Source organism: Bubalus bubalis, chromosome 8 (genome assembly GCF_019923935.1).
Source record: "Bubalus bubalis isolate 160015118507 breed Murrah chromosome 8, NDDB_SH_1, whole genome shotgun sequence".
In the NCBI taxonomy this organism is placed as follows: Eukaryota; Metazoa; Chordata; class Mammalia; order Artiodactyla; family Bovidae; genus Bubalus; species Bubalus bubalis.
This window is the reverse complement of record NC_059164.1, coordinates 91,971,026-91,989,913: the sequence shown is the minus strand read 5'-3', so window position 1 is coordinate 91,989,913 and position 18,888 is coordinate 91,971,026. Positions and strand designations below refer to the sequence as shown.

The 18,888-nt window shown below is 50.0% G+C and overlaps 1 protein-coding gene across 3 annotated transcripts; it reads right to left on the bottom strand.

The window, feature by feature from the left end:
• Nucleotides 1-1,805: 1,805 nt before the first annotated feature.
• On the bottom strand, nucleotides 1,806-18,643 carry LEP (leptin). 3 transcript variants are annotated; one of them, XM_044946370.2, is made up of 3 exons: nucleotides 18,519-18,643; nucleotides 6,288-6,459; nucleotides 1,806-4,528 (listed from the first exon to the last, which is right to left on the bottom strand). In XM_044946370.2, the coding sequence occupies exons 1-3, from the start codon at nucleotides 18,563-18,565 to the stop codon at nucleotides 4,172-4,174; spliced, it is 576 nt and encodes a 191-aa protein (XP_044802305.1). In that variant the 5' UTR covers nucleotides 18,566-18,643; the 3' UTR covers nucleotides 1,806-4,171.
• Nucleotides 18,644-18,888: the final 245 nt, after the last annotated feature.

Here is an 18,888-nt window from a genome sequence, read left to right as displayed (position 1 = left end):
GCTAGTGCTAAAGAGCCCACCTACCAGCACAGGAGACACAAGAGATGTGGGTTCGATCCCTGGGTCAGGAAGATCCCCTGGAGGAGGACTCGACAACCCACCCCAATATTCTTGCCTGGAGAACCCCATGGACAGAGGAGCCTAGTGGGCTACAGTTCACATGGTCACAAAGAGTCGGACACGACTGCAGTGACTAGCATGCATGCAAGAGATGTTAAGTAGATTGCCTAAGGGTTAAGCACCCCACTGGTGAACTTAACCCAGATGGATTTATGTGGTCAGATGTCACTAGACTCAGACCCTGCTGTTAAAAGCCTGGAATAAATTACTCTAAATTCCTTTTGGAAAAATAGGGTGTGATTTTTTTTTTTTTTTTGGTTGTGTGCTGTTGTGCAGAAAGTTTCTGAATCGGGGGTCTTCAGAAGGCCCTCCTGGGTTGCTCGCAGGTTTTTCTCACTAGACTCAGCCAAAGTCTTGCCTTTGGAGATTGAACACGGCCACCAGACACTGCTCCCAGGCTCTGCCAGCTGTTTGGCAGATATGAGCTGCTGCCTCAGGGGAGCACAAGAGAATGCCTGAGGAGGGAGAATGTTCTGGAAGGACAGCTTGAAGAACAGGCCTTTCTTCTCTGACCCTGGGAGTCACTTCACAGAGGAGGGAGTGTGATCTCCAGGCTTCTGCCCGGAGAACCTTGCTGCTGCGGGCTGGCTTCCCCAGCTGCTGGCTGGAGGTGGGCGGACTTAGGCTGCGTTTGCATCTCCCCAGCCCCTCAGGCTGGAGGGGAAGGGCACGGATCACGGCACAGCACCTTCCAGGTCCCTGAGCAAAGTGTTGTAAGAGATGGACTGAGGTCTGAACTTCTCAGCAACGTGGGCCAAAAAATTTCTTTTTTGTTTAAGTTGGTTTGCCTTAGGGTTTCTGTCATTCCCAGCTAAAGGACTCTTGTCCAGTCTGACCAGGAGAGGCCAGACACTTCCCCAAGCTGCCAAGCATCCCACTTAGGCTCCAGCCACATCAGGAGCTTTGCTTCCCCCTCTCCTCCTCGATCCAAGCTAGTGGAGGTGGGTTTGCACGAGTGTGTTCCCTGGGCCTGGATCACTGACATTTAAAGCCTGCTGCTAACCCACTCCAGTGTTCTTTCCTGGAGAATCCCAGGGACGGAGGAGCCTGGTGGGCTGCCATCTATGGGGTCACACAGAGTCGGACACGACTGAAGTGACTTAGCAGCAGCAGCAGCTAATTGTGATGTGAAGAGAAGAAAAATCTGTTTTAAGGCTGACACTCTGCTAGGTCATTATCTCATTAAACTCTCCAGAGAAATCAGAAATTTTTGGAGGAGCAATTTTTCACCTGTGGAAGTGACTGCCTTTGAGGGGCCGGCCCCCTGGGTCCTCCCTGGGGCTTGAGTTTTGAAACTCTCAGGTCCAAACTGCACCACAGAGGTGAGTGAGTGTGCTCTGTGTCGTAGACAAGACCAGTCCGGTCTCTTCCAGTCTGCGCACCTGGTCTGTTACTGGGCCACATGATTTTATGTATGGTTTCGTTGCGGTTGCTCCTTTCTCAGTTTTTGTTTCTGGAATAGTTGGCTGCTTTGTTTTTCTTAAGGCTGATCTGTATAGCCTCTGGTGCAGCAAGTGCTCTGGGCTTTGGGGGAATCCTTTAGCCTGAATAACTGGTGGCTGGCTTTGGCCAAGCCCAGGCAGAGCTGATCCCAGGGATGGACTGGGGCCAGCCAGGCGGTGCCCTGTCACACACAGGCAGCCCTTCTGGAGCCCCTCCACAGCAGACGACCAAAAATAAGGACCAAGGGGCAAAGGCCATTTATTTGGACTTTTTGGAACAAAAAAAATTGTTTTAAGTTACAGAAAAACACAATCATTTATATTTTGGAAGTTTCACACTCTGGGAACGAGCCCTAGTGCCATGCCAGGTTTTGTGAGCAAAAGGCTTAAAACATCCCTGTCTGACTGGGCTGTGATCATCAGGACTTATCTTCTCGAGCAGGTGTGACTCTGTCCATCACATGAGTCTCGTTCTAGAACTTTCACCCTTATCTCTTTCAGTAGCAAATGTCTTTGCCCCTGAAGTCCTCTTCAACATAACCCTTCCCTCCCATCTTTCCTTTCTCTGCCTTTCTTTGTAACTAGCTGCTCACCCTATCACCTCCCTTCGGTGTCTCAGACCGAAGCTTCAAACAAAACAGCCTCTTCCCTCCAGGCAATTCACTTCCCTCACCGCCTGCAAAATAGGCCTCGGAACTCTCTTCCAGCAAACACTCCTGCCCTCCCTGCCCTACTTTGTTCACATCTCCAGAGACTACCACCTGGCTCAAGAGGCACTCTGGAGGTCAGAGGACCAGGATTCTAGTCTTGGTCCTGCCCCCTGTCTGCTGTTATGGTCTTAGGTATTTTCTTCTTGTTAAATTCTTAGCTATCCCGCTTCAAAGGGATGTGGCATCACAGTAATAGATGCTGACGTGCCCTGAAAAGTAAAAATGCTACCAAGTGCAAGCACAGTTAGCCTGTAGGCCCCTGGGCACTGCCCTCCACAGCTCAGCATTTCCCACCTGCTGAGGACTGCACTGTCTCAGCTGCTCAGTTGCCATGGTGAAACGGCAGCCTTTGCGTGCTGGTGAGTGGGATTCTACCATCTGGAATGCAAGGTCCCTGAGGGCAGGGCTTGCATTTTAATATTTATTTGGTGAGCTTCTCAGCCCATAGCACCAGTTGGGGCTGAGCACAAGTAGGTGCTCAGTCTTAAAATTGGTTGCTTAGATTCCAATTTCCTTGGACGGATCCACCCCCTGTTGTGTGATGGCTGCATCACAATGGCAGGACGGTGGGAAACCCAAGCCTCCTCTTTTGTTCTACTGCACATGACCACTCGTGAGAAGGAGGCTCCTGGGGGCTGGTCCTGGGGTCTTGGGCCTCAACTGACCCATTGCTGACCCAGGTCGAGGGACCATCCACTGAAGTCCACACTGGAATACTTCCCCTTCCCACTGGAATAAAAATCCTTCCCAAATGGATAGGAAACATGGCCTTGCTTTGGGTGAGCATACAAATCCCAAAGAAGGTCACGACCATGTTATCAACACAATGTGGGGTCAACCCAGACCATTCACACCAAGGACCCCTGCTCTGGGGGTCACCATCTCCAGTGTGGGGTCCTCACTTCCTGATGAGCAAGACCACTCTCTAACAGTCAAGGCCAGAGCTCACCACTACCCTGACGGTCTTCAGCTTCAGTGCCCCCACCGCTCCATCCATGGATGGTTGGCAAACCCCCACAATCCCCCTGAAGGAGTCATCTCCTCTTCATGAAAACCACAAAGATGAGAAGATGACCTCACCCCATCCAAAGAGTCCATCACACAAATGTTACTCAGAAAATACATTCTGGATCTCCCCCGCTCCCATCAACACATTTTCCACCTCCGGGTATACCCAGCGATATATTACACTTGACAAAATTAATCTTTTTCTTTTTAAAACAACTTGGTCCTTCGAGATCCATTCAGAGCAATGCCATTGCAAACACTGTAATTTAAAGTCAGTCACAGTAGAAACAAAGCCAGTCCCTGGAGAACAAACTTGAGAGGCCTCAAGTCACTCAAAATGGGTTTGCCTCGGCGAGGCCTGTCGATGGGCACCCCAGTAGCTTCCCTCGCCCCAGCTGACCCCAAAGAGCCTGGAAAAGCTGGTGTTTTGCTTCAAATTCATTCAAAATAAAATGCATAATAAATAAATAAATGCTTCCATCGTGTGTTGTGTGGGAATATCCAGCTGTATGTGCTGTGGCCTTCATGATGCTCCCTGGATTCTCAGAGGGAATCTTGCTTGATGGTCCAAAGGCTCTGAAATCACCCCAGGTCACGCTGAAGCATGCAGTGAGAGGGAGCTGGAACACGGAGGAAGACTGCTGTGAAAATCCCAGCTCCGGTCTACTGTTTGCTGGATGGGCCCCCCTTCCTGGTGGGCGTGGAACCTGTATTTATATCTTTGGTTTCCTGCCTCGCAGTTTTCTGCCTTTGGAAGAGCGGCTGAGAGGAGCGAGAGAGAAATGGCCCGCTGGCCTGCATAAAGGATGCCCACATAGGCTCTCTTCTCCTGTGGACAGCCAGAAGCTCAGGTTTCTTCCCTGGACTTTGGGAAGAGAGGCCTTCAAGGCTTCAGCACCCAGGACTGAGGTCCAGCTGCCGCAACATGTCCTGTAGTGACCCCTGCAGCCGGCTCAGGGCCACCACCTCGGTGGAGTAGAGGGAGGCTTCCAGGACGACGCCCAAGCTCTCCAAACTCTCCAGGGCCCTGACCTGTGGCAAGGGGCAGCTCTTGGAGGCGGCCAGCAGGTGGAGAAGGTCCCGGAGGTTCTCCAGGTCATTAGATATTTGGACCACATTTCTGGAAGGCAGACTGGTGAGGATCTGTTGGTAGATCGCCAATGTCTGGTCCATCTTGGACAAACTCAGGAGAGGGTGGAGCCCAGGGATGAAGTCCAAACCAGTGACCCTCTGTTTGGAGGAGACGGACTGCTATGCAGGAGGAAGGGGAGAGCAAGAGCTCAGTGGGAGAGAGGGCAGCTCCTCAGAGCTCCCCTGACTCTGCCTTTCCCTAGAGCATAGAGGTTCTTCCTCCCCACTTCCACACCATCCTCCCTGGGCCCTTACTTCTTGTGCCCATGTGACCACCATGTTTCCAAGCTGGTCTCCTGGGCTCCTATCTTTCTGCCCTTCCCAAACCACCCTGCCCTTTGCCTCCAGACCAGCCTTTGCAGGCTGTTCCCTTTTCCAAATGACTCTGCTATAGAACCAGCCATGACTCCCTATTTCCTGCTTGAGTTTCTTCCCCAGGCATTGAGGTCTTCCGTACATTCCCCATCCCCAACTCTTCCACCCCAAGCAGACTCCTCCCTCACAGTCAGATTCTCCAGGAAGTCTCACCCTCTAAGGGATTCAGGCCATCACCCCAGCAATGCCCCAGCTCACTGCTCTGCTCAAGTAACCCTGGTTACCAGGAGGGGCTCTCCCCTCCCCTGCCACCCACAGCAATCAATCCCCGCACCACACAGGTTGGGGCACTCTGGGTCTATTGTGTACAGCTTGCTGAATGACTGTTTTGAAAGCAAGGAATTTAAGGGCTTTTCTCTAGGAAATGCAGACACTGTCTATTTCTGATCTGTCCCCGCTTCTGGCTACCTAACTGCTCCCTGGCTTCCCAAAGCCACTGTTAGAAATATAGAGTGGTCAGGAGATGTGGAAGTCTCCAGATTGCTCCACGCAGGTGAGCAAGTTGGATTTTAAGGTGGGAAGCTATCAAAAGTCATGACTGAAAACCTTGAAAGAGGGCACACACAGTTCTGGTTCTGCAAGGGTATGCAGGGAGGGTCACTTGCTTTATCTAATTTAGTCTCATGAAGACCTTATGAAGACTATTAAGATAGTCTTGTTGTCTAAATGACTATCTTAATAGTCTTCACAAGTTCTTATGGGTTTCCCTGGTGGCTCAGATGGTAAAGAATCTGCCTGCAATTTAGAAGACCCAGGTTCAATCCCTGGGTTGGGAAGATCTTGTTGGGAGAAGAAAATGACAAGCCACTCCGGTATTCTTGCCTGAAGAATTTCATGGACAGAGGAGCCTGGTAGACTACAGTTCATGGGGTCTTAAAGAGTTGGACATGACTGAGCAACTAACACTTTCCCACTTTCATTTTCTAGATGAGGAAATTGGAGTTTAAAAACCTTGTGGATCCTGACTAGCTTAAGACTTTACAGACATCTCCCTCATTCTAAATACAGACCTCACCTATGGTTGCAGGTCTGAGCTTGTGGACCTCAGAAAAAATGCCTCAAGAGACACTGATAACTGTTTACAAAAACACAGAGGGTTGTATCTGAAGAGGGCTTGATGGGCAGGGCCGGCAGTAATGAGAAGAAGCTTAGCAGGGTCTGAGCTCAGTTACCAGCCAGGAAGAATGCCTAATGACTAAAACATTCTAGAAATGAGATGGAGGCCCAGAGGGAGTGCTGCTGGGGTTCTGGCCACCTGCCAAGGGGACCCCAGGACCTCTGTGACTCCCTCTGGGCCTGGGCACTAGGATTCTGGTCTGGGAGGGAGGAGAGTGAGAAGGCGGGAGGCAAGGGAAGTGGAGGAGGAGAGGAGCTGTCTTTATGCCAGGGGGGCATCCAGGCTGCTGGGGCCCTGTGCAAGGCTGCACAGCTTCCTCCGCCAACCTCTGGGGTCCCCCACAGGATGGCCACGGTTCTACCTCATCTCCCAGTCCCTCCCTACCGTGTGTGAGATGTCATTGATCCTGGTGACAATCGTCTTGATGAGGGTTTTGGTGTCATCCTGGACCTTGCGGATGGGCACAGCCTCCACGTAGGACAGATAGGGCCAAAGCCACAGGAATTGGTACAGGGGTCCACAGCGCATTTTCCTTCCCGGGATGGGCTTCTGGGGCCTGAAAACAGAAGAAACCACATGTGGCACGTCGCCGATCTCAGAGAACACCCATGTGATCCGTTACCACCCGCATCCACGTCTTCGGATGCGGATAACAACGAGATTTGCTGTCTGCCATGGCTATCATCTCCTCAAAGACAATTCATTGTCTAGAAATGACAGTAATGAAAGGCACTCCCCTGGGGAGAGGTGCGGCGGAATCAAGAAAACCACAGGAGGTGTGCTGTAGACCACACAGCAGTAAGCCAGGGCACGAGCGGATGGACGGCGGGCTTTCAAGGTCTGGTTTGAATCCAGACATTTAATAGCTGTACGACTTCAGGCATATCCCATAACCGCTAAAAACTCCCCCTGTATCCCCGCAATGTACCTATCTCCAGGGTTTTATGAGGATCAAATTAGATAATGCGCGTGAAAGAGCTTTAAAGGAGTTGTGAAAGGTTCTCTATTACTACCCTATTATTAGAGATTACGTGACTGTCCTCTTCATTACTCTCTCACAGCAGCACACTGATACCTCCGTGATGGCATTTACCACTGGCTTTATTGCTTCCTTTCTCTCCCATTGGGAGCCTGACTCCGACGGGCACTTACAGAAGGTCTGATAATGTCAGACGCAGTGCTGGGCACCAAGGATGCCACAGTGAACAACGGATGTTTTTTTACTCTCAAAATGTTTCCAGTTTAATAGGGAAGATAGTAAACAGGCCATAACAGTACAGGAGGAAAGAGCTCTGCAAGTATGGCTGAAACCAACACAATATTGTAAAGCAATTACCCTTCAATTAAAAATAAATTTTATATATATATATATATATTTTTTTTTTTTTTTAAGAAAGAGCTCTACAAGAAGGACAAGATATCGCAGGATTACAAAGTGGCTTCCCTGGGAAGAGGTGTCGCCTGAGCTGGGTATTGAAGGTGAAGGAGAGGTCTTGGAAGAATATAAAGTGGTTGCCATAAGTGGCCAAGAGAGCAGCTGGTACAAAGACCTGAAGGCCAGAGAGGGCACATACACTCTCAGCCTACCGTGTTCACTCAGGATGTCTGAAACTCCAAAGTCATGGAACCGTGAATTCTAACATTCATAATATGCTGGTCCTTGATTAAGCTGTGAAGTTTTAATGAGATACATGAGGCAAAAGGTAATCAGGTTAAATGCCTGCAAGTCTGGCCAATGATCCATGCTAAGTATGTGTGGATGAGCCTGAAAGAATGATTATGGGTATAAGTATTAACATGAAGGTTTTGGAGATGGCAGAGAAGTTCATCTCTGCTTTTTGTGTTCTGTTTCATCTGGGTCTTGATTAAAAACAGATAATGCATTTTCTGTCTATAGGTGGCTGCTGCTGCTGCGTTGCTTCAGTGGTGTCCGACTCTGTGCGACCCCATAGACGGCAGCCCACCAGGCTCCCCTGTCCCTGGGATTCTCCAGGCAAGAACACTGGAGTGGGTTGCCATTTCCTTCTCCAATGCATGAAAGTGGAAAGTGAAAGTAGGAAGTCACTTGGTCGTGTCCGACTCTCAGCGACCCCTTAGACTGCAGCCTACCAGGCTCCTCCGTCCATGGGATTTTCCAGGCAAGAGCACTGGAGTAGGGTGCCATTGCCTTCTCCGCCATAGGTGGCAATATTAGTATAATTCATATTCTGACACTATAATAGAAGTAAGCAGTCTTGGGAATTCCCTGGTGGTACAGTGTTTAGAACTTGGTGCTTTCACCATGGTGGCCCAGGTTCAATCCCTGGTTGGGGAACTAATATCCCACAAGCAAGAAAAGAAAATAAATAAGCTTTTGGAACTTTGTTGGTGGTACAGTGGATGAGAATCTACCAGCCAATGCAGGAGACACAGGTTGGATCCTTGGTCTGGGAAGATTCCACATGTGGTGGAGCAGCTAAGCCCATGAGCCAGAACTACTGAGCCTGCGCTCTAGAGCCCTCAAAACACAGCTACTGAGCCCAGGTGCTGCGACTACTGAAGCTCACGCATCTAGAGCCTGTGCCCTGAAACAAGAGAAGCCGCTGCAGTGAGGAGCCCGAGCACTGCAACGAAGTCACCCTGGCTCCCCGCAACCAGAGAAAGCTCACACACAGCAATGAAGATCTAGGACAACCAAAACTAAATCATTAATTCAAAAAAAGAAAGAAGCAGTCTATTTCTATATTATAATGCTTGATCAAAAGTATGGGATTTTTAAAATCTGAATTTTATCAACGGGGAAACGTGAAACCCAAGAAAACATGCGGACTTGTCCAAAGTCAAACAAGTAAGCTGCAAAGCTAGGATTCATAGCCAAAGGTGCCACACCCAGAAAAGCTGGAACACTTTCTACCCCACCCCACCAGTTTCTCCAGGCTTTAAGGGAAGCCTGGAGAAAAGTCCAAATTATAAGCCACCCTGATGTCTGACCAAGGGCAGCTCCTGGAACTGTGGCACTTGGGAACACACACCCTGCTCTATTCTAGGATGAAGCTAAGAGATTGTACCCCCATAATTATTTCATGTATGAAAAGTATAAGTAATTTGAGAGAGGGTACTTCAAATGGTTTTGTGCTTGTTTTGGCTCCTAAAAATTCAATACTACCTCTATTAACTCCTCATTCTCTGAGTAAACATTTCCACCAAATGCTTGAAGAATGGAATTAAATAGTGCTAATCCCTCAGCATGAGTCCAGGAAACCCTAGCAAAAGTGGAAGCCAGTGGTTAGACACCAAAGCTTCATCAGTGGGCTCCGCCCTTATTCACCGAGTGTCTCTGGGCAAGATTTAATTCCCTAAAGCATCAGTTCCCATCAGTGAAATGGAACAAATAACATCACTTGGATCTAAGGGTAACTGAAAAGCACCTGTAAAGTCCCTGTCTTTATGTGTGTATGTGTGTGTGTAAGGGTGTAGGTGGAGGATAGGGGTGGGGGACAGGGGGAAAATGTCAGCTTTTTTTTTTTAATTGTGTAATTATTTGGCAGAACTTGAAATGCTTCCGCAACACTACCTGTAGCCAACCTGAATCTAGCATCTTGCCCCTTGCCTTCCCTGGGCATCTCAAGAGGGTGCCTGGTATTTTGGGGTCCTCCCCCTGAGGCACAAGATTGAGTGGTAACCTCTTCTAGGATTTATGTATTAATGATACCCTCCTTCCCAAGAGAATTTATTACCAGATTAACTCTGATCATAGTCACTCGCATGTCATGGCCACCTTGTAATACCTGAGTGGAAAAACAGTTTTACTAGCCCCCTCGATCACCATGGATAATACGCTTCAGTGGGCACTGAAAATAAATCACAGTTCCTTGAGATGTGGAATTGAGAAGCTGCTGCTGAGTAAGCCTGCCTAAGAGGACAGGCCAGGGTTAGGGGAGCTCCCTGGGGGCGCTGCAGAGAGAATGCGTAACAGGCCCATCTGAGATCAAAGTGATGAGGAGACCCCGGTCCACCCACACACACAACATGAAACCACGTGCTCACATGTATAACACAGCATACCTAGGTGTGCACACACACACATCCACACATCTAACCCTTTTAATTAAAAAAATTTTTTTTTGCTGCACTTTGAGGCACATGGGATCTTAGTTCCCCAACAAGGGATCAAACCTGGGTCCCTTGCATTGGAAGCATGGAGTCTTAACCACTGGACCACCAGAGAAGTCCTATTGCACATCTAACCCTTTTGCTAGAGGCTGGTGATTCGTCTCCAGGATCTATTCCCTTCTTCCCAATTAACAGAACATCCAAGTTTAGATAGAGAGGTGGCCATTCAGAATAAATACTTTATTTCCCAGCTGCTGATTCTGGACAACTGAATACAAGCAGAAGTGCGATGTGGCAGTTCTCGCACCGTATGCCTTGCTCCTCCCTTTTCTGTCCCCTCCTCCATCCTGATGCCTGAATCACGGATGCGGTAGTCTGTCTCCTGGGTTTCTTAGGTGGCACTAGTGGTAAAGAGCCTGCCTGCCAATGTTGGAGATGTGAGAGATGAGGGTTCGATCCCTGGGTCAGGAAGATCTCCTGGAGGAGGGCATCGCACCCCATGCAGTATTTTTGCCTGGAGAATCCTATGGACAGAGGAGCCTGGCAGGCTACAGTCCACTAGGTTGCAAAAAGTCAGACAAAACTGAAGCGACTTAGCATGAATGCACATCCTGTGTTCTTGTGCCTCTCGGATCATGAGGATGACGGCCTCATTGTGTGAACGGTGACGTAGGGAGCTGGAGGTGGCTGGGTCCCTGAGCACTTCCTGGAGCTGAGATGACATACTTGCGTGGACCACCTATCCCTGGACTTGTGCTGAATGAGTGAGAGACGTCGCCTCTGTCTTGGTGAAGCCACTGTTATTTTGGATCTCTGCTAAACGTGGCCAAACTTAATGCTAATTAATTTATTCACCTGGACACAGACATCAGACTTGATCAGACATCAAGACTTTTTTGGTTTGCTTCAGTGTCACTACCAGGGTGGGGCCTGGCCGTGGCCTGAGATGTTCAGTTCGTGGGGAGTGGCTGGTAAGAGCAGGACAGCAATTACAACTTCACCGAGCACAGCACTGGACACATAATAGTTTTGCTGTTGTTGTCCAGTCACTGAGTCGTGTCTGACTCTTTGAGCCCCCATGGACTGCAGCAGGCCAGGCTTCCCATCCCTCACTATCTCCCAGAGTTTGCTCAAATTCACGTCTGTTGAATCAGTGTTGCCATCCAACCATCTAATTCTCTGTCTCCTCCTTCTCCTTTTGCCTTCAATCTTTCCCAGCATCAGTCTTTTCCAATGAGTTGATTCTTTTCGTTGTGTGGCCAATTTATTGGAGCTTCAGCTTCAACATTGGTCTTTTCAATAAATAGTCAAGGTTGATTTCCTTTAGGATTGACTGGTTTGATCTCCTTGCTGTCCAAGGGACTCTAAAGAGTCTTCTCCAGGACCACAGTTCAAAAGCATCAGTTCTTCAGTGCTCAGTCTTCTTTATGGTCCAACTCTCAATCTGTACATGACTATTGGAAGCATAATAGTTACTCAACATCTATTTGATGGTTGACATCTAACATGTATGGATGGCCCACTGTGGGCCAGAGGCAGAGATGAAAGAGACATGCAACCACAGGAAACTGGGATCAGGAGTGGGGATGGTTGAGGCTGAACTGGTGGTTTTCCCAGGAAGCCCAGGTAGTACACCACAGCATTCAGCATTGTCAACTACTTACATGTGTTATTTGTTAAAAATAAAAGTAAAGAACAAAACTGTTGTGCTCTTCATCAGGTTTAAGAATTTACCTAATTAACTATCAATACAATGCAAGGAAGAATGTTTAAAGAAATAAAATGCCTTGGATAACTCAAGGGAGGGACTCATGAATAAAACTATGAGCTCTAGAGCTCAGCAGAACTATGTTTCAGTTAGAGCATGTGAAAGTGAAAGTCACTCAGTTGTGTCTGACTCTTTGTGACCCCATGGACTATACAGTCCATGGAATTCTCCAGGCCAGAATACTAGAGTGGGTAGCCTTTCCCTTCTCCAGGAGATCTTCCCAACCCAGGGATCAAACCGAGGTCTCCTGCATTGCAGGCGAATTCTTTACCATCCGAGCCACAAGAGAAGCTCAACAGGGCCTTGGGAAAGTTTGCTGATCTCTTGGAGACTCCGTTTGCTTAGCTGTAAAATGGGGATGAAATGAATCATAATTCCTACCTGTGGCTGTTATGTGATGGAGAATGCTTGCTCTGTGCCTGGCACATGGTCAATCCCAATACATGTTAGCTGTTGTCACTGTTATTTCCAGTGAGGGAATGGAGGAAGCATCTTGGAGGAGGTGGCATTTAGTAAGGGCCTTGAGAATGTAGGGGCTTCCCTGGTGGCTCTGATGGTAAAGAATCTGCCTGCAATGCAGGAGACCTGCGTTCAATCCCTGGATCGGGAAGATCCCCTAGAGAAGGGAATGGCAACCCACTCCAGTATTCTTGCCTGGAGAATTCCATGAATAGAGGAGCCTGGCGGGCTACAGTCCATGGGGTCACAAAGAGTCGGATGGACTGAGCGGCTAACACACACTGAGAATGGAGGAGTGGGATTGTGTCTGTGAAGGAGGAGGAGAGGGGAAGCCCCAGCAGAGGGTTCAGAAAATGGTGGCTTCCGGCTGGCATGGGAGGTGTGATGGGAGGGGCGGAGCTGTGAGTGCCAGGCAGGGAGGCCAGGCTTCCTTCTGTGGAAGTGAGGCCCTCTGATCATTTCCAGGCTTGGACTTGCAGCCCAGGTGACAAGAAGGAGGCAGCAAGAAATTGGGAAAGGCATGAGGAGAGGTTTGATGAACGAACGTTCATGCTGATTCGCTAGTATTGGTGGGACCTCAGGTGGGCCTGTCCTGCTGACAGCTGGAACTGGGGGGGGGTGGGTCTCAGTTCAGGAAAAAAAAGGGGAGGGGGTGCTGCAGACACAGACCCAGGAGTGCTGGCTGGAGCCACTGACAAGAGTGAGTAGAGTGGAGGTGGGAGGAGCCATGAGAGAAAAAGGCAGGTGTCAGCCATCTGCCTGGGCTGCAAAGCCTTTTCCCTCTAGAAGTTTTAAATGTTTAAGGAGCTGTCTTTTTCTCAGAAGAACTGCTGAAATGTTGAGCCTGGAGAGGAAGGGGCAGTACTGGGAGATGGTAGGGGGTAGCTGGACTGTGTGTGCAGCTCATGAGGGGGGAGGCTTGCTCTCCACCCTGAGGTCTCCCCTCCACTCCGCTGGCTTCCCCACCACCCACTCTGTTCTATGCATCCTCTAGACGCCCTGCCAACTAACGTGTGCTGCAGACTGCCTTTCCTTTCCTTGAATTAAGACCTGACCATGCCCCATCAGGTCTACCAGCATCCCCTGCCACAGGGGCGCTGGAGAAAAAAAGAGAAAAACCAGTGAATGAGCTCCACTCCCTACCCCCAGGGGAGCACTAGAAAATGAAATGTAATCACAGAAAACAGGCTCAAGGCTAATGGAAGACAATCCTGTAACCTTGCCATCAACCCTGTCATGACCCCTGCTCTGACTTCACCTGGGTCCTGGGCACTGGTCCCCCCCTCTACTCATCCAGGGTTGACTGCAGGCCTTGTTCCCCCACTTGGCAGTTCCTTGCAGAGCCCCGTTCTCCACAGACAAGCTTGCCTCTTGGTTCCCCAAGAAGCTGGTGGCCTCCAGACATAAGCTCCCTCACCTTCCCTCTTGTCCTGGGGGATGCAGCAGACCAAGTGGGGGCCTCCATGTCAAGGTAGGAGGTGTTTCTCTAGATATCACACACACATACACACACACAAACACACACACACACACACACACACACACTAGAAGTTTAGCTGGGCCCAGGGCAGGCCTACCCCTGGTTCTAGCAGTGGAGGGAGTGGTGGGGGAGATAGGGAAAGCTCCAGGTCACAGACATTTGCTGGTAAAGGCCACTAGCTTTGAGCTATGCAAACTCCTCTGCCTTCTCCCCATAGAAGGTACCAGAGGTAAGCAAGGGGCCCGGTACAGCTTTCTCTCTTCCTTCTTCTCCAGCCAGCAGCTTTTTATACCCCTCTCTCCAGTAATCTCTCTTGAGAGTCCCTTAGACTGCAAGGAGATCAAACCAGTCAATCCTAAAGGAAATCAACTCTGAATATTCATTGGAAGAACTGATGCCAAAGCTGAAGCTCCAATACTTTGGCCATCTGATGTGAAGAGCTGACTCATTGGAAAAGACCTTGATGCTAGGAAAGATAAGGACAGAGGGTGAGATGATTGGAGGGCATCACTGACTCAATGGACTTGAGTTTGAGCAAGCTCTGGGAGATGGTGAAGGACAGGGAAGCCTGGTGTGCTGCGGTCCATGGCGTCACAAAGAGTCAGATCCAACTGAGCAACTGAACAACAACTCCAATGATCTTTGGTTTGTTAGTGCAAATTAAATTCAGGTAATGTGGTATTTGACAGAGGATGATATGGTTGGATGGCATCACTGACTCAATGGACATGAGTTTGGGTAAACTCTGGGAGTTGGTGATGGACAGGGAGGCCTGGTGTGCTGCGGTTCATGGGGTCGCAAACAGTCAGACACGACTGAGCGACTGAACTGAACTGAACTGAATGTGGTATTTACTATTCATTTTAAGGAAAAAGCTTTGGGTAGTCTATGCCTTCTCTCTCCCTGTAGAAATCTTTCCTGTTGGTTCCCTTGCATTCTTCCCTCTCAGCCTTCCTTCATTTCTTTCTCCCTAACTCTAAGTAGGAAGGGACTTGGGGATGAAGAAAGGACAAAGGATGAAGGAGACAGAGAAGTCTGGGTCCTCTGAGTTCTTCAGAATCCAGTGGAACAGATAGAAGCTTAAATAACTCATTTTAGTACAACCTGGTGAAAGTTATAAGGGAAGGAACATGGAGCTGGGGGAGCACAGGGAAAAGGGCTGACTCTGGGCAGCCGAGATAGCTTTGCACTGAGACCTGAAGGACCGGAGTTCCCCAGGGGGAGGGAAGCAAGCAGAGCATTCCAGGCCAAGGGGCGAGTGTGGAGTTGGGATATACCGTGGTGGGTTTGAGAGAATTCAATATGGAAGAAGAGTACTGTATGTGAGGCTGGACAGCTAGAATGTCCTGGGCTTGATTCTATGGGTGGCCGGGACCTTCTGGGGGATCTGCCCTATGCAGGACACACACACACACACACACACACAAATCCTGGAGGCGATGTTTGCATGAACAGTAGTGGGCAAGAGAAGCAGAATACTCTTTTCTCTTCCCTTTCCTCCTCCAGGTCCTGACTGGGTCAGTTAATATCTCTCCCAGGAATTTAATGTATGCTCTGAGGAGTCCAGTTTGCCTCTGATGAAGACTCAGAAACTCAAGGGTAGCCATGGCTGACATCACATGCATGGAGTAGTTAAGAGAGACCAGGGTCCATCTACCCACTGGGGGGAGGGGGGCGTGTGGATTATGGTCAATGCTTGTGCTTTTTCTTGACCTTCTTTCTGGTTCCTGTCCTTGTTGGTTCTAGGCTCGCCCTGTCCTTAGCCTCAAGGGTGAGATACTTTTTCACATATGCTGCTCACTTGAGTAGTTTTCAACTTTCTGAATATACATTTTTTTCATCCAGGAGACATATAGATACACACCTGTAAGAAAAACAAGTGTCAGGAAATAAAATTCATCTTCACTATGGGTGATGCATACTGGAGAGTCTCTATCCTGGTTTTAAGTGTTGGTTGCAATATGCAGTTGAAAACACTGAGCTAGCATGAATGATTTTCGCTTATTTGCAAGTAAGGAGCCTGGTTGAGAAATCGGGTTAACATACTTAATTGGTAGCCAGAATGTGGGTGCAAGGGTTATAGTTTTTCTGTTCATCAGAAACTACCCTTAGATTCGATCTCATCAAGGACAACAAATAGGTTTCAATTCCTGTGGCCACTCTGATCAGGTTTTGTGGTTCCTTGGAGTGCTGAGTGGAGAGGAATCTGAAGCCCCCTCCAGTATGAGAGGGACAAGGTGCCGTGATCAATCATTGATGTCTGCTGGGGCCAGGAGTGGTGAATATGTCCCTTGTTCAACATCTCCCCCAAGGCCTTGGCACAGAGTAGGTCCTCACTGAATGTTTGTGGAATGAGTGAATGAAATATTTCCCATCTCTGGTTTTCATTATCTAATGAGGTTAACCTACCTCTAGATGGTTAGGCTGCTTCCATTTTAAAGTCCATCTAGAATTCAGTTTTGCCCAGCAGGAATTTCTAAGAAGTTTTCTTAATGAAGACAGAAAATGCTGCAGAATCCTGATCTCCTTTTCACGGCTTCTTGCACCCCACAGGTGTCCTCTAACACCACATGGGCCCCTATTCCCATTCAGCTTCCTGAATTCTGTTCCATCTTAACTATTGTCCCAGATACTCCCTGTCTTGGTCCCATTCATCAGCCTGGCTCCTCCTACTGTGCTCTGGGCCTCCTGCCCTTTTCAGAGGTCTCTGCTCTGCCCAGCCTGTCTTCCCTGTGGCTTCTCCACTTCTTTGGCACACCCAGTCTGGAGTACCCCAGAGTACAAACTCAGTATGTGCACAGACGGGAATGAAATCTTCTGTGGGATGGATGAGATATCAGCATCGACACCGATCATTCCAGAGAGCTAATGGATGAATGGAGCAGGAAAGACTGTAAAATGCCGATTGCTGAGAAGCAAGGTACATCTGTTGTCACACATGACGTGCAAAGGATTCTGTGGGCCCAGGTGGCAGGTGTGTTGTTTTTAAGCCGAAACATCCTCTCTTTCTACTTCTCTGAGACAACCGTGTGGACAAAGAAGAATTCCAAGGCTCTGGCTCGCAGGCCAGGAGGGCGCTGTTGCCACTGGACTCCTACTGCTGGTGGGAACAGGGCCTACTGACTGACTGACTGCAGGAGAAATTGGCTCGGTTGTCCTTTCAATTACATGCATGCGGTTGAAGGATACACACGCCATGAGGATTCCCCATCCCTGGAGCCCTAATCTCTCTCTGACTCCCACTGACCACCACCACCACGTCCCCCTAAGTGGCATCGAGGCTAGAGCGGGGACAAAGACCCAGGTTCTCCCAAGCGGTCACCTCCACACCCTGCACAGGCCACTCAGATGCGAGAGGCATCTGCCTGTGGCTGACGGGCAGGAATTCATTGCAATCTCCTTGGCTCTGTCCTTGGCACTTGGAGCCATTTCCTGGAATGGAGGGGGAGGAAAATATTTCCCCCAAATACCAAGAAGAGTTATTTTGGGCATAAGATGTACAAAATATGAGAGGGATGCTCCTTTGGCCAACATGGAAACGTTCCCCTCAGCCCAATGTCCTCAACTGCTTGAAAAGCAAAGAACTGAGCCACACCCACTGCTTTTCTCATGCCTTTTCCCCCTGCCTGCACGAGAGAAAAGATCAGCAAGACCTTCCTGCTCAGGAGGGCATCAGAGTGGGAGCGACTGTGGTTCTGCACACCGTCCCGGTGGGAAGAGCCTGGATACCCTCTGTCCCACCTGGTCCTAGCTGCCCACTGCACTGCCACCTTAGGCTCTACAGAGCAAACACCAGAGGCTGGACAGAGGACAGCGTGGGGAATCTTTGAGCTCTTGCATCTGGGGTGGTGCCTTCCAGTCCCTGCCCTCCGCCTTGCCTCCCCTGCAGACTACCTTCCAATCCCCTCCAAGGCTGCTATTCTCAAATGACAACCAGGTCACCATCGAGTGTCACTTGGATCAAACGGTATTTAAGAATTCACTTTTCCAAAGTACCACATCTTTAAGCTATAGAAACTGGAGTGTGAAGGCAAACCCATCCACAAGAAATCGAAACCAAGCCAGGAGAGAAGGCAGGCCTGGCAGGTGTCACCGGGGGCCCACCTGCCAATAGTGTGCATTTATCAGTTTTGGCTAGAGAAATGGTTACAGTGGGAAAAGTTTAACAGGCCTTTCCCATGATCCCCTGTTTGGTCACCCCAAAGGAAACCTATTTTATCCATAGTGTAGAAGGCAGTTCTCATGACTTTGAGGACAGATGGAGTGAGATCTTTCATAATTTCTTTGGGAGATTTGGGTTCTCCCAGTTTTTCTGCTCACCCCTACTTCCTCATCTCCATCCTATGGCCTGGGTTTTATACAGTCCTTCGCATTCACAAGTCAGGAACCCTGCTGGAAAACGTTGCCTGAATTTTCATCTGCAGACCCAGACTCCTTGTACACCCTCAGAACTCACACTCCTAAGAAACTCAACGCACATCCTCTGCACATGGGGGCGGGGTATCCTGATCTTTGGGGGTGTGCTCAAGGCCATTTCCAAAGCATGTCAAAGGCAGGGCTGGAGGCTCTGGCAGTCTCCTGGGGCCCAGAGTGGCTCCTGGAGCGCTGATTCCTGGGCAGGCACAGCCCAGCCCCAAAGCTAGCGTTCCCCGGCTCCCAGCCGTCTTCCCACCGGTTAGTTACCCCAATCCAGAACCAAGCCGTCCGCCCTGCCCTTCGCCCGCCTCAGTTTCCCCAGGGTCCCGGGTGGGCTGGGCTGGGTGGCCTGCCAAGAAAGACCGGCGGAGAAGGAGAAAGGAGAGAGCCGGGCACTTACCTCGCTGCTGCTGGCGCCGCGATTCCTCGATCCCTCCGGGGTTCCATGCCTGCCTGCCCCTCTTATAGCCGCCGAAGCACAACTTGCGCAACTGCCCGGCAGGCCTGGGCGCACCCGCAGCGCCAGCTCCCGCCCTGCGGGGCGGCGGGGCAGCGTCGGGCCGGGCGGCCGCGGGTCGGGGACTCCAGGGAGGGACTCGGATGCGCCAGGAGCCCCACGCCCACCCTCTGGTATCGCCTGAAAAGCTGGGGGTGGCTGGGCAGGTATGAGAAATCCTCGAGGTGGCCCCAGGATCTGACCCTCGGGCCTCGGGGAACGGCCGCCTGGGACAGGGTGGCGGTGAGGGGTTCCTCTGAGCCGGCTGGGGGCG